Here is a 15,349-nt window from a genome sequence, read left to right as displayed (position 1 = left end):
GAATTACAGCCAGAGCCACAAAGTGGCCAAAAACTAAGATGAGATCAGGAAGAAAAATTTTTTAAACAGAGAGGAAAAAAAGGGGAGGGATGAGCTTTAGGAAGTAGACTGATAAAGGATTCCTGTCGGGGAAGGAGGGCAGTGTGTGGTGTGTGTGTGTGTGTGTGTGTGTGTGTGTAAAACTTCCTAATGAACACGAATAGTAATAATACAATCAACTTCACCACTGAGGCACTTGTTCAAGTTGTACTTATATTTTCAAATATTCTCCCATCTTGCTATCATGTCAGAAACGCTGATCATCAGTCCGCGGGACACTCCCACTCAATTCTCCTTATTCAGCCATTTCAGATTATTTGCAACAGGAGTAAGTACTTTCACAAATGCTTTTCTCAGTCACAAGGATAATTAGTTCACAGGCTTAGCTTCCCTCCTCCATCAACTCAGGGTCTTGACCCAGCGTGCTCTCTCTACCACACGCTCTAGGTGGAGTTGGTATAAAGAATTATGGAATGGGTGAGATAGGGGAAGTCCAATGTTAGGATAAAATATCTTTGTGTTGTAAAAGTTTCCCCAGCCTACCAGACTAAATATCAGCGAGCTTACAAAACAGGGTTGGGAAATGCCTAGTAACATGTGATAGGAGACCCACCTGCTGGCTGCTGAGCGGTCTGAGCTTTGTCTTGTTTATTTTCTTCTGTAAAACAAAATCGGTATCCGGAAGCACCAAATAGGAGAAAAGACAGAAGAACCAAGAGTTTAATTTCCCCAGCAGATCTGAAAGTACTGTTTACATCATCTTATAGAGAAATAAAATTATGTATGATGAATTTCATTAGCAGCAGAGTTACTGTATGGTAATAATGTCACAGATGAGAACCACAGGTAATTAACAGTGGAAAATTACAGAGAAAATCATTTCTTTGAGGCAACTATTCCTTTAAATAAACAAGAACATTTAGGAGAAATTCTTGCCTATAACGTTCATTTTAGGCAAACAACAAATATATATAGATCTGGCCCTCCAAGGTGATGGAATGATCTCTACATAAGCACTCACCATGGATATCCCCTTTGGAAAAACCAAAGTGAAGGGCATTGATCTGAAGAAATATAAAGGTCAGTGAAAAAAATATAAGCTTAAAAAACTCAAATGTCATATAAGAAAAGAGAAGCTTAGAAATAAACTTACATTATTTTGATTCTATTAGAGCATCCATATGATACAACTAGTTTGGATAAATTAGAAAATTTACTAGCAAATGGATGGCAAAAGAAATATACTCTTTTCAAAAAATGAAACAAAGTACATATATGGGCCAATATAAACAAAATTGATATAAAATATTTGATCCCAGGTAGAATTTCTCAAATGTTTTAGGCCAAAAGCATTTAATTTTATTTCATCCAAATCTTCTCTTGACTTTAATTACTTGCTTATATGTACATTTACTCACAGCTGTCATAATCCTTTTAGACAAACTATTTTACCTAATTTTGACATTTGCTCCTATATAACTAAAGTCTGTAATCCCTGAGGGCTTTATTTTAGTGATTATTTTTCCTTTGAACACTTTAAAGACAGAAATATAAAATGAGTTCAATACATTTTAAGAATTCATATTTATTAAACACCTGTTACAGATAAAAACACTGACTTTAGTGAAAATGCCTAATCATACAGAAAAACATAAAATGTCAATATATAGTAAGGAAAATGGGACTAAATAATCGTAATAAACACTTCCATTGAGAAAATGGGAAAATTAAAGAAATAGAGCAATCACTGTTTCATAGCAATTCTGAAATCTGGCTGGGGAGATATTTTGAAGGCCTGCTCCCTATTAGGTGTGTAGTATTTCTTGATTAGGTCCAGCTTTTGCTTCCTGGGAGGAGCCCCCTTGTCCATTGTTCTTTGTGGCCCTTGGGCCCACGCCCTGGGAGTGCGTTCCCTTTCGCTTGTATCGCTTGTCCACACTGAAGTGTACGTTTGAGATTATGCCTCCTGGGGACTTGCACAGCCTATTTCTTTTCCACATGTGTTGGCAGTACGAAGTCACTTTAAGTCCTGAACAGTCAGGATTTTTAATATCCAGATTCATGATTTCTTTGGCAATACAACTCTCTTTCAAACATAGTGGCTTCTTATCTTTCAGAGTCCAGTCAGTTCCGGGTTCCAAAATCTATATCAACAGTTCTTCTCTGGACGGCCTTCTTAGATTTGCTCTATTTCATTGCTCTCTAGCATGCACGACTCTCTTTCCACTTATTTGCAGGTAAACTGAATTTATCAGACTTCCATGGAAGAGCCACATTTTTAGTTTCTTTTCCCTAAACCATTTTGTCCAATTGAAAGGATGTACTGCATGCCATACCCTTAGTTTGAACTTTACTCTCAAATACTTTCACAAAGCCTTTTGGGAGGTTTTCACAGTGGTGTTGAGACCATAATCTCATTTAATCTTTGCCACAAGGCTGACTTTACATTTTGTTTCTCAAAACTTTTTTGGTTTTATCTTTTAATGATGGTGGTTGAGAGCAGTTGTGTTTTCCAACTTTACAATCCCCCCAATTTTGGCATTGTTTTGTTTTTTATTCCTGCTACAAAATGGTCAGCTATTTTTCTGAGCTCATATCTTCTTTGTAATACCATGTGTAATACAGCCAACAGCAGGCAACACATTCTGTTTTCCAACCCTTTCCCCTTACAAATTCAAGAGGTGTGATATTCATCTTAGAAAGTATTGCAGACAATAGCCTAACAAGTATTTTGTCACTGGATAACATCGATCTCCCTTTCACCCTTCAATACCACCTTTCTTGCTATCTACCATCAATTCTTAAACCATTGATATATGTTTTATTATTTTTTGTTACAAAAACCTCCCATTTTATTATAGCAATCTCTCTCTCAGTAAGGACAATTTAGGTTATATTGTAATAACAATCAACTATAAGAATCTCATCAAATTAAAGCAGCAGGTTTATTTTTGCTCATGTTTGTTTTGCTATCCAGCACAGGGCTGGCTTGTCCTCAAACTGGGACCCAGTAGTTCTCTGGGACAGAGTAGACACCACCTGGACCATCACCAGTTGCGATGACAGTGTGAAAAAGAACAGGGTGAATTATTCACTGGCTTTTCAAAGATTCCACAAGGAAACACACATCGCTTCAAGTCTCATTACATTGACTAAATAAAGCAAGTTTTATGGCTATACCTAGTTCAAGGAGGGTAGGGATTATAACCCTAACATAAACCTGAAAGGGAATTGGAAACATTTGGTGGACAGCATTAATGACTACCATATCCTCCAGTATCTTTATTGTTTTGCTTTTCACATTGAGGGATAGCATCGGCCTGGTACCGCTTTTTGTATGGGGTGATGGGATCCCATATGGATACCAGCATCATTTATTGAAGAGCCCATTCTCTTCCCACTGCTCTGCAGTGTTACTCTTGTTATAAATCAAGTGTTCATACGTGTACGGCTCTGTTTCTGGGCTTTGTACTCTTTCCTTTGGTCTTTTTATCTATCTTTGCCCCAATTGCACATTATCTTAATTGCTGTTGAATTATTGTATGTCTTGATAACAGATAGAATGAATCTTCCTACCTTGTTCTTCTCTAAGAATATCTTGAGTTAACTTGGATCTCTGCATTTCCATATAATTCAGAATCAGCATTTAAAAAATTTGATTGCATTGACAAGTTAAGGAAAAATAGTATCTTCAAAAATAGTCTACCAATTTATACCATGTATTCTGTTTAGATTTTTTTTAACATCTCTGATTCGTCTCATTAATATCTTACTGTTTTATCTAAAGAAGTTTTACAAACCTTTTATTCGATTAACTCATAGATGTTTGATACTTACATGCTTTTGTACATGGTATCTTTTTAAACTTTTCATTTTATGTAACTAGAAATAATTGATTTCTCTATATTGACTTTATTTCCAGTAACCTTTCTAAACTCTAATTGGAATGATTTATCTGTAGGTTCTTTTGGATTTTCTGTGTACACAAGGATATCATTGCTGCATAATGACAGTGTAGTTTCTTCCTCTTCAGTCATCGTACTTGTTTCTTTAGCGTGCCTTAACTGAACTGATTAGGACATCTAGTACAGTTCTGAACAGAATAGTTAACAGAGAACATCTTGTCTTGCTCCCAGTCTCAAAGGAAAGGTTTTCAGTGTTTCACCAATAAATATGATATTTGCTTTAGCTTTTTTTGGATAGCTAACCTTCATCAAAGTAAGAAAATTATCTTCTATTCCTAGTTTGCTAATAGTTTAAATTATGAATGAATGCACATTAGATTTTTGTCATGTCTTTTTCTAATCTATTGGATGATCCTAATGTTTTTCTCCTTTATATGTTAATATGGTAAATTACATTGACACTTTAATGATAAACAAGCCCTCCATCATTTGAGAGATAAGCCCAATTTGGTCATAATTTGTTATGGAAATTTTCAAACACATGTAAAACCCCGGTGTACCCATCCTCCAGCTTCAATTACTGTGTAATTAACAGTACATGATCAATCTTCTTTCATCTGAGGTCCCATTTCTCCACTTCCCATCCTCACCCCAGGTTATTTTAAAGCAAAGCCCAGATATTATACTGTTTCCATATGTGCTTCAGAATGTCTCTCTAGCACTCTTTTTCAAAGTAGAGCCATAATCGTTTTAGATGTATCTCTTGTAAACAGCGTATGTTGGTTTTCTGTTTAATCTAGTCTGACAACCTTTTCTTTAACTAGGAGTTCAGACCATTTGCATTTAATTTAATTACTGTAGACATGAATTTAAATGACCACCTTCTTTTGTGTTACATTTCTCTCTATGGGCTACGTTTCTGCTCCATTCCTTTCTTGTCTGGGATTGGTTTTTATTATTCCATTCTCCACTCTCACTTTAGTTTGTTCATTATACTTTCTTTTTATTCTATTTTTAAGATTTTTAAAAATTGCCCTAGGAATTTACTTCCCAAGGTATAACATCAATCTTTTTTCGTTTACCAGGCACGTACTGAGTATCTCCATACATCAGGTGAAGTGACAAGTAACAGGTAAGAGCAGCACAGTCGCTGGTTCATGAGGAATTTCAGGCCAGGCTGACTTTTAGTTTTCCTTTGAAGAACTTCTAGGCCTCCCAAGTTCAGACTACTGCTTTTTTATTATTATGCAAATATCATGTGTTTCTTAAAAGAACCAAATATTTTATAGGCTTATTGTAGAGCTTGTCAGCAGTCTTACATCAATCTTTTTCACATACTGATTTTTGGTTTTGGCTAATCATTTCAGAGGCTTCAGCTGCTCAGGATCTTCACAAGTATCTTTCTACACGTTACACCTATCCTCACGATGAACGCTTAAAGTGAAGTATCATTTCCATTATACAGATGAGGAAACTGACTTGAGGGAGATTAAGTGATTTTCCCAGGATCACATGGCTAGTCCGTGGTGGGTTGGGTTAGAGTCTGGATCTACCTGTCTCAAATGCCTTTATTTTTTCTATCCTATTACCTGGCAGGATTTGCCCAAATGTAGGCTAGAGAAATTGTAAAGTGTCTTAATACTTTAGGAGTATATGATTATCACTTGATTTTATTGAGATGTAATTCACATAGCATAAAATTTCTTTTTAAAATGTACAGTTTAGGTGGTTTTATTATATTCACAAGGTTGTACAGCCATCACCACTAATTCCAGAATATTTTCACTTCCCCACAAAGAAACCCAGTCTCTATTAGCAGTCAGGTCTCACTTTCCCTTCCCCAAGGATCTTGGCAACCACTAATTTAGTTTCTGTCTCTATGGATCTGCCTGTCCTGCATATCTGGGCCTTTTCGTGTAGACTTTGTGTCTGGCTTCTTTCATTTAGGGTCCGATGTTGTAACATGTATCAGTGCTTCACTCCTTTTATGGTTGAATAATATTACATCGTATGCATATACCACCTTTTGTTTAACCATTCATTGGTTGATGGATATTTTTTATTATTATGGATAATGCTGCTATAAATATTTGTGTACAAGTCTGTGTGAACGTGTATTTTTCATTCTCTTAGGAATAGATAGATCTAGGAGTGTAATTGCTGGGTCATTTTTGACAAATTTATGTTTAACTTTTTGAGGAACTGTCAAACACAGCAATGGCATCATTTTATGTTCCCACCAGCAAAGCAGGAGGATTCCAATCTCTCCACATCACAAATGCTTGTTATTGTCCATCTTTTTGATTATAGCCCTCCTAGTGGGCATGAAGTAGTATCACATTGTGGTTTTGATTTGCATTTCCCTAATAAATAAGGATTTTGAGCATTTTAAAAAATGTGCTTATTTGTCAATTGCATATCTTCTTTAGAGAAAGTTTATTCAAGTCCTCTGTCCCTTTTTTAACTGGGTTGTCTTTTTGTTATTGAATTGTAGTTGTTTACATAATCTGCATATTAAGGCTTATCACACATATAATTTATAATATAATTTTGCTCCCATTCTTTGGGTAGTCCTTTCACTTTGTTGCTAGTGCCGTTTGAAGGACATGTTCATTTTGACGAATAATAATTTATCTTTTTTTGAGGGGCAGGGGGTTATTTGTGTTTTAGGTATCATACCTAGGAAACTACTGCCACTTAATCCAAGGTCACAAAGATGTATGTTTTCTTCTAAGTAACTAGTACCTGTACCCTTTTTCCAAGACAATGCAAGAACTTTGGAACACTTCATTTTCCCCTGTAGCTTATGTTGTTATCAAACACATACTTTCATATTGAAGTGCCATATAATGTATTATCATAATCATTCTATGCAGCGAATCTTCATTTGGTTGTACCTACATATTTACCACAATCTTTGTTTTCATTTCTTACTGAAATTCAATCTTACCAGGGCTTACTTTCCTTCTGCCTGTAGAACTTTTTTTTTTTTTTAGACTTTCCTTCCTTTGTGAGGATATGCTGCTCTTAAATTATCTCACTTTTTATTTTAATGTCTTTATTTTGCCTTCATTCTTGAGGAATATTTCTGTTGTTTAGAGAATCCTTGGTTAAGAGTTTTTTCTTTCAGCAAATTGAAGGTATTTTTCTACTGCCTTATTTCCAATGTTACTGAGAAATCAGAAGTCTTTCGAGGATATTTCATTCTTTTTCAACTGAGCAGCTTTTTTTATTTTTGTTTTTTTGCAATTTCAGTGTGCTCTGTCTAGGAATGGATTCCTTTCTATTTATCTTACTTGAGATCTCCTGTACTTCCTTAATTTGTGGTCTAATGTCTTTCATCACATTTGGAAAATCCTCAGCTATTATCTTTCAATATTGTCTCTGCCACATTCTCTGGAACAATTACCAGTGTGTTTGGCATTCTCACAGTGTCCTACATGTCTTTTACTCCCCTTGCTCATTTTCCATCTTTTAGTCTCTTCTGACTTATAATCTAGTTTACCAAGTTTTTCTTTAGCTGTATCTCATCTGATACTAAATAGCTCCATTGCATTTTTAATTTTGGTTATTTTTTCAGTATGAGAATTTCAAATTAGTTCTTTCAAATTAAAAAAATTCACATTCCCTTTAATATCTGGAGTCCCTACAGTCTGTTTCTATTATTTTTCTATTGACTCTGGCTCATATGTATTGTTCCATTAAGTTCCTTCACTTTATTTGAAATACCTTCCCAAGTAATTTGAGAATTTGGATGATCATCTTCCAGAGAGGATATTTCTTCCTCTCTGCCAGTCCCTGGAAAGAATTAGCAGTCTATGATCAAGATTTGAGTTTTTCTAAAGCTAGAGTATAATTATTAGCTACACTCAACCAGTCTTTTTGCTGAAGTATCCCAGGTCAACGTGTGGTTGGATGAAATCAATCTTTTGGTAGATTTTCTCAAGAAACACACTTGCATGCTTAAAAATTTTCCTATAGTCTTGATACTTGAAAGGACAGCTTGAACTTAAACAAAATCATTGGGTTACACTCTTGTCTTCAGGTTTTTGAAAGTTCTGTTTTGCATGTTGCTTGTGAAGTCCGACACCAGTATAATTCTCTTGCCCTTTTCAGTTATTTGATTTTTTTTTTTTTTTTTTTTTTTTTTTGCCTGTGGGCCCTGAGAACTTCTAGCTTCATAGTCAAATAGTGTTTCTAGGGTATGTCTTGAAGGGTCAATTTTGTTGAGGGTCAATTTTTCTGGTACTGGGGGGATATTTCAGTATAAATTCAAGTCTTCTCTTATTTGAGGGAAGTTTTCTTAGACTGTCTTTTAAAAATTTTTTCATTTTAAACAAATTTTACAAGAGTTGTATGAATAGTGCAGCAAGTTCCTATATATTCCTCACTGTGCTTCTCCTAATATTAAAACTCATATAACCATAGAAATATTATCAAAATCATAAACAACAAGGACCTACTGTATAGCATAGGGAACTATATTCAGTATCTTATAATAAACTATAAAAAAAATATTATCAAAATCAGAAATTAACATTAATACTAGCAACTATAAACTCCAGACCTTATTTGAATCTTACCAGTTTTTTCACTAATGTCTGTTTTTGGTGTCAAGATGTTGTCCAAGATCCCACATTTTTTCCCCCAGATCTTCCTCTTCCTCTCCTCTCTCTCTATGCTAAAGGTTGACAAACTATTGTTCTCGGCCTATTTTTTAAAAGTAAAGTTTTACTGGAACACAACCATGCCCATTCATTATATATGCCAATGGATGTTTTTGCATTATAATGGCAGCGTTGAATAGTTGTGACATAAACCATCTGGCTCTGTGTAGAAAATGTTTGCTGATCTCTGCTCTAAACTGAGGCCATAGTGGTATTTTTAATATTGCAATCTGATAATTCACTGCCCTACTTAATTTCTTAAAATGACTTCCTATTGCTCTTAGGATAAAGACCAAAATCCATACCATGGGTCAAGAGGCCATGATCTGATTCCTGCCTCTTTCCTGCATCATGTCTTGCCACACCCAGCTAATTTCTACTTCAGTGCTTCTACTGTTTCGAACTTCTTTCAGTTTCTTGAGTGCCCCCTGCTCACACTTCTTTCAGGTTCTATGTGCTATACTCCTTAGAACGCCCTCCCCCTATTTCCTCTTTCACTTAGCATACTTCTACTCTGTTTTTCAAATCTCAGCTTAAACATCACTTCTTCCATGAAGCCTTCCATGAACTCCCCAAACTAAATGAGTCCACTGGTTCCCATGGCCCTCTGCCCAACTTACTGATAACATCAATTTACTTGTAATTACATATTTAGTATTGTTTTCCCCTACATTATAAGCAGAAACTAACCCTTTCTGTCTTGTTCAATGTGGTATCCCCAGCATTTAGCTTAACATATGGCACACAGTTCACACACAATATTCTTTGCTTTCCCTCACCCTACTGAATTGTTTTATCTCTTCTGATACTGTCCACTTCTATCACAACTCCCCTACTTGAGCCAACCATCATGCAGTGTCTGGACTCCTTCAGTGGTTACCTAGCAGGTCTTCCCACTCTGGATTTTTCTCCACAGTGCAGCCAGGTTGACTTTTCTAAGATGTAAATCTGAGTCACTCTACTGTCTAAAGCCCTAAAATGGCTTCCCATTGCTCTCAAAGTCTAAAACTTCTAAAAGAAGGCTTACAAAACCCTTTATAATTTAGGTTTTACTTCTCTCTCAAAAGCACTTACCTTAGAGTCAGAATGATTCCTTTTCAGGCCTGTAACTACGAGTTCTCTCAACTCCGGATCTTTGCAAATGTTATTTCCTTTATCTGCTTGAAACACTACTCTCAATGTTAGGCAGTTACATAGAACTAAGCACAGGGCAACAGGAGAGGAAGGGGGAGGGAGCAACCCAGATAATAACAGTATGCCTGCACTCAGGATAAGGGGCTCTAAAAACTTTTACTTTCTCTAAATGAAGGCCAGTGAAGAAGCTGGCTAGGATTGAATTTGTGGCTGCGCAGTAGAGAGAAGGACCTGGCTTAACTTGACCCAATGCTCATTATAATGTAATTAACATTACAATCTGAGCCCCACCCAATAGGTTTCTCTGTGTGCATCATAGGTAAAAACATGAGTAAAAGAGATGGGTGCGCCTGAGCACAAGGAATGTAAGCTGTCAGTTAGCCTGAGCACTCAAAGAACCTGAGCTATCAATCAATCACAAAAAACGTCCCCTAAGCCAGGATATAAAAACAAGAAAAACAAAGGAGCTGTGCCATTTTTCCTCTCTTGGATTGGCCTGCTCCCAATTCTTAGAGGTGTACTGTATTTTACTACTTTTTTACTTAACTAATAAAATCTGTTTATAACAAGCTCTCTGTCTTCTATTAGAAATTCATTTTTTCAGGTGACTATGAACCAAAGTAACTTTTATTCCCCCACTCCAGGTAACAACCACACCTCCTCTTCCACTCAGTTATCTCCTCCAGTGTTTGGGGATCTTAGATGTCTCTATTTCATGTAAGCCTCCTCATTCTCCCCAAGTCTGGTTTACAGGTCCCTTCTACAATGCCCTATATTCCACTCCCCTCTGCCACACCCGCCATCCCTCCCCCCAACACACACACACCATCTGTAGCATCAATCACACAGAAAGCTATGTGACAGAAGGGACTTTCTGGTTTCTTTTCCATTGTATTTCCAGTATTTACCACAGTGCTTGGTGCAGTAAGAGGAGCTCAACACATATTTACTGAATAAAAGAATTCAAACACTTCAGCACTAAAGCAATTTGTCATAATTTCAAAAGACAGCTTTGAAAGCTTGCATTAAATCTGCTCACTAAATATTTTGACTTCCAATCCTATAACCCTCAATTTATCCAGCAGAGACTCCATACTCAATTCAACAAGTACCCCTAATTTTACCATCACATTGCACCCACCTACTAAGCCCCAGATTATAAATCAGTCCAGCTTCTGTGCTTCAGGTCTAGACGGGTGACCTCACAGGCCCTACAGTCACAGGAGCTTTCTAACTGCCTCCACTTAAATGCTATGGCTTCTAACCCTGTTGGGCTCTCAGGGTGACTTCTGTGGTTCTCTTTATTCTAGCCTATTTTCTCCTACTGTATGTCTAAATATTTACCATTTAACTCAAGCCCCCAGAGGCCTGTTAATTCTCAACTCTTATCTAGCTCCTCTATCATCAAGATAAAAGGGAATCAGATATGAATTCTCTTACGTTGCTCTAGACTTCCTTTCCTTTCTCTTGTCCCCTTTCTTTCCTCTCAAGCCTTTATTTGTGCTCTTGACCCAACCTCTCTAGCCTGCTCTTGGGCTCAGCTGCATCAATCGTGGTATTGCTGCATTTTAGATTAATTTAACTCACACAAAGGCAGCTCTACATAAGGTCCCATTATGCCTTTTCATTATGTTGCATCAGCTGGAGTCACATTCACTGTACTAGTAGTTGATTCCTGTACACTAGGATGGTAGGTAATAGTTCTTCCAATATTTAATTTGCCTCATTATCAAAGGGAGCTGAAGTGCCGTGAACAGAGAAGTGATCATGTTGCCATGCAGCTTATCCCTGATGAACTAATAAGCACTGCTTGCTATTATCCAGCCAGATCATAGAGTTAAAGGAAAGAACCACGTGTCGTGAATGGGACTGAGACGGTCGCAAGCCTTCAGCTCTCCCACCAACCATCAAGTGTCAGGCACAACCACCAGTGAATGTATCTTGTCTTGGTTGTTTTGATTCTAGTGATTAAAACCATGTTGTTTTGGGGTTTTTTGTTGTTGTCCAACATGACCTCAAATACAAGCCAACAACAGGAACTTCAGAGTTAGCAATTACAACACTGGAGATGTTACAAAACCCTTGGGCCAAATCTCCTCTAGTACTGTTGTTACCTCCAGGCCTTCAGTGCTTACAGTGTCAGTATCTTTTCTAAGTCACAGAAAATCAATAAATATCAAATATATAAAACAGAAAAAAAGGTTTATACAAATGGATTCCTAGCTAATAATTGCTAGTAAGCTACAGGATGGAGGGGTAGAGGCAAGGACTGTCAATTCAAACAAGACTACAGACCACTCAAAATAAACATTGTCATAAAGCACTTTAGATTTCTGAAGTCTAGTTTGGAATTTTCAGAAAGCAGCAAGAGGAGGAGGATATAGCTCAAATGGTAGAGTGTATGCTTAGCATGCACGAGGTTCTGGGTCCAATCTCCAGTACCTCCATTAAAAATAAATAAATAAATAAATAAACCTAATTACCTCCCCTACCAAAAAAAGAAAAAAAGAAAAACCCCAAAACAAAAACAACAACAAAAATACATTGCCACCCCCTCCCCAAAAGCAGCAAGGACCATAGCAGTGTTCTTCAGATCTGCACACCCATTTCCTTCTTCAAAAACCCATTTCCCATTTCCTTCTCTCCAAAAACCCACTTCCTCTCCCTTCATTCAAATTTCCTACTTCTAAAAACACATACAAAACACTTAGCAAAGGCTTTGCATCAGTTATGAGGTAAGGATAGAAGAAATAGGAACTAGCTCTGTAAACAAAAGATTCAAGAAAAAGCAAATGCTTTATATTAACTATACCTTATAGAAACTATTAATTATGTTATGCTTTGATCCTTTCAGCTATGCTCACTTCCATATATCATTGTCAATATCTTTGAAAAAATATGTAAGAATTAAACATTTTAAGGACCTTTCACAAACCAAATGACAGTAGGTTTTTATTAACATATCTTACAATGTTGATTATTCCTAGTTTTGTAATTTATGCTTAATTATAAAGATTGATTTAGCTTCTACAGTAATGTACTGTATTTAACTGATCATTCATACAAGATATCACACCAGTACTTTTTTTTGAATAATATACACACATCACTCTAACTTAGATCTGTTATTTTTAAAAGTGGGTTTATAAATGGGACTTACAAAAGTTATGCGGAAAAAAATTAAAGGTCTAGTTTAGCAGCATGCATGTATGTAATTCAAGTACAATTTTCAACCAAGTGCTTTTTAAAATTTTACTGGTGACTAATTCACCAATATCAAAATAAACACTATCAAATACCCAAATTTTAATGTTAAGGCTAATATTTTCACTTCACATCCATATGCACAACCATAAAACATTCCATTTTAAATATGTAATAATCAAAGTCTGGATACATTATACCATGTATATATAGCATCAGCGTTTCAAACTGTAGAATTATTCAAGTTCATGAATCCTGTAACAGTATTTGCTAGAGATGTAAATTAGCATTTTGTTCTTCAACCACACTTACAAATGGTCTGGTATCCATAATGACCGATGCAAAAAATATGACAGGTTGAACTTATGATACAATATTTTAAAAAGTAGCAATGTGTTGGAAAGAAGAGCTATTTAGTTAAACAGAATCATTCTAGTCTTTCAGGAAGTTATATTAATATTTTGGAAATGTATATAAAAATAGCAAGCTATTTCCATGTATTTTATTGTAGAGCTATAGGTAATTTTTTGAGTTTTTGAGCACATTTGAATATTTACTCTTCTGTTCTATTTTAATGCAAGGCTATCATTCAATGTCCATTTTTATATCCTGTAATTTCATGTCATTCAATAATTTTTAGAACACAGATCTGTCTTTATTTTTATATTTTATCATTAGATTTTTTTTGTTTATTTTTACATGTAAAAATGTAATTTCATATAACAAGCCATGGAAGTCCAAAGTACCAGGAACTGCTTGATAGCACTACACATTAAATAATCATCAAATTATTGAATCATTTGGAAGAAAAATCTTGGTATCAATATATAACATGCTTTTCTGTAATTTTCCTTCTGTAAGAACAGAGTGGGTTACAGTTCAATCATTCCCATTCTTACTGACTTAAAAACCCTACAAATGTAAGTTGCTTTTCACAGCAGTTTCTGAGAAGAATGCAGATATACAGCTCATTCCTGAGGATCATCACCACTGAGCCTTTATTTTTTTTTTTTTCCTTTTAGGAAACCAAGCAGAAGTAGCAGTGATTATACTGCATAAATACAATATAGATGAACCTCTTAAGCTGATAAGGAAAGTTCCTACTATGCTTCATTTGTGGGGAAGTCCAAGCATTTTTCCAATCCAATCATTTAAACAAAAACCTGGTTGGTAATAAAAGGTGGACATGCACAGAATCAAATGGCCATGTGTATGCTCTTAAAACTTCAGATTTTACAGTAAAATCTGTTACTACCTCGAGGACTTCATCCAAGTGAAATGGCAAATTTTGATTTTTTGGGACTCCCCCAACCACATATATGTTCCGCCAAATGTACTGTATTATATTAACAGCAGCCATCTACTTATTTTACAACTGTTTCAATTATTTACCTGGGGAGAATATTTATGAAATTCCTGAGAATGAATTAAGTTTTCAGCAAAGCCTTAAACTTTTTAACAGATTCTTCACAATAAGAAAAAATTTTTAAGTTCTACTATTAGACCAAGTTTTACTATACAATATTTCACATAAATCATGTTTTACATTTTTTTCTAATTACATACAGCAAAAATCTCAAATCAACACAAGAATGGCAGAGGGAGAAGATGCATTATGTTTAGCAGATGCAAATTAAAACAAACAGATATAAAGAAGCAGTAAAACTTTAAATAAATCACACCCACTCTAAATATCAATGAATAGCAGATATGCATTGTTGGGAGAATCATTTTTAAATGATTTTGTCAACAAGTTGTGCTTCTTATTAATTGTGGACTTAAAAAAAGGACCACTAAAGAATGATTTAACTTGTTACTTTTATGTTCTCCAGATACTTAAAAAAAAATTATTATACCATTAATGTGATTACCAAGCACCTAATTTTGGAAAGGCTTTATAATGTATGTTTTCTTTCTTTCCCTCAGCAAAAGCGTTAATCCCCCAAATTAAGTTAAAGCTTATTGTTGATAAATTCTTAATGAAAATGAATAATACAGTGCTGAGGTGGTGAGTCACAGCCCATTGTAATGTGGACCCCATCTTTTATTGATGTGATCAAAAGTATGAGAAATCCACTGTTGTTCAAGAACTTTGTATCTTTCCTTACAAATGTAGAGAGGCTTGCCTCGCCTAGAATAAAAAGGAAAAACAGTATTAAAAGTAATGGAATACAATGAAGATTTCACACAAGTTAAAAAAAACAGATTCTTTATGGTAAAAATCTCACCTAGTAATTTGGTTTATTTCATATTTCCTTAACATGATGATGGGAAAGTATCCCCCAAACTAAAAATAGCTCTAAATTAATGACTGCCAGAATTTCTTAATATAAAAAATAATTATTATAATTACAAAGCTGAGAATGGCACATTGTTCTCACTGTCCAAACTTCAATAAAA

The 15,349-nt window shown here is 35.4% G+C and overlaps 1 protein-coding gene across 6 annotated transcripts in view; it reads right to left on the bottom strand.

Moving 5' to 3' along the window:
- Positions 1–12,670: 12,670 nt before the first annotated feature.
- The window catches only part of UBR3 (ubiquitin protein ligase E3 component n-recognin 3), a 185,234-nt gene continuing 182,555 nt past the window's right edge, over positions 12,671–15,349 (bottom strand). For all 6 annotated transcript variants that reach the window (XM_031451614.2, XM_031451613.2, XM_031451615.2 and 3 more), the window contains one exon: positions 12,671–15,080. In XM_031451614.2, coding sequence (XP_031307474.1) covers positions 14,963–15,080 — 118 coding nt within the window. In that variant the 3' untranslated portion in view covers positions 12,671–14,962. The remainder of the gene's footprint in view (positions 15,081–15,349) is intronic.

This window comes from Camelus dromedarius, chromosome 4, assembly GCF_036321535.1.
Source record: "Camelus dromedarius isolate mCamDro1 chromosome 4, mCamDro1.pat, whole genome shotgun sequence".
In the NCBI taxonomy this organism is placed as follows: Eukaryota; Metazoa; Chordata; class Mammalia; order Artiodactyla; family Camelidae; genus Camelus; species Camelus dromedarius.
Note: the sequence above shows the minus strand (reverse complement) of the source record. Positions and strands in the feature narration are given on the sequence as shown.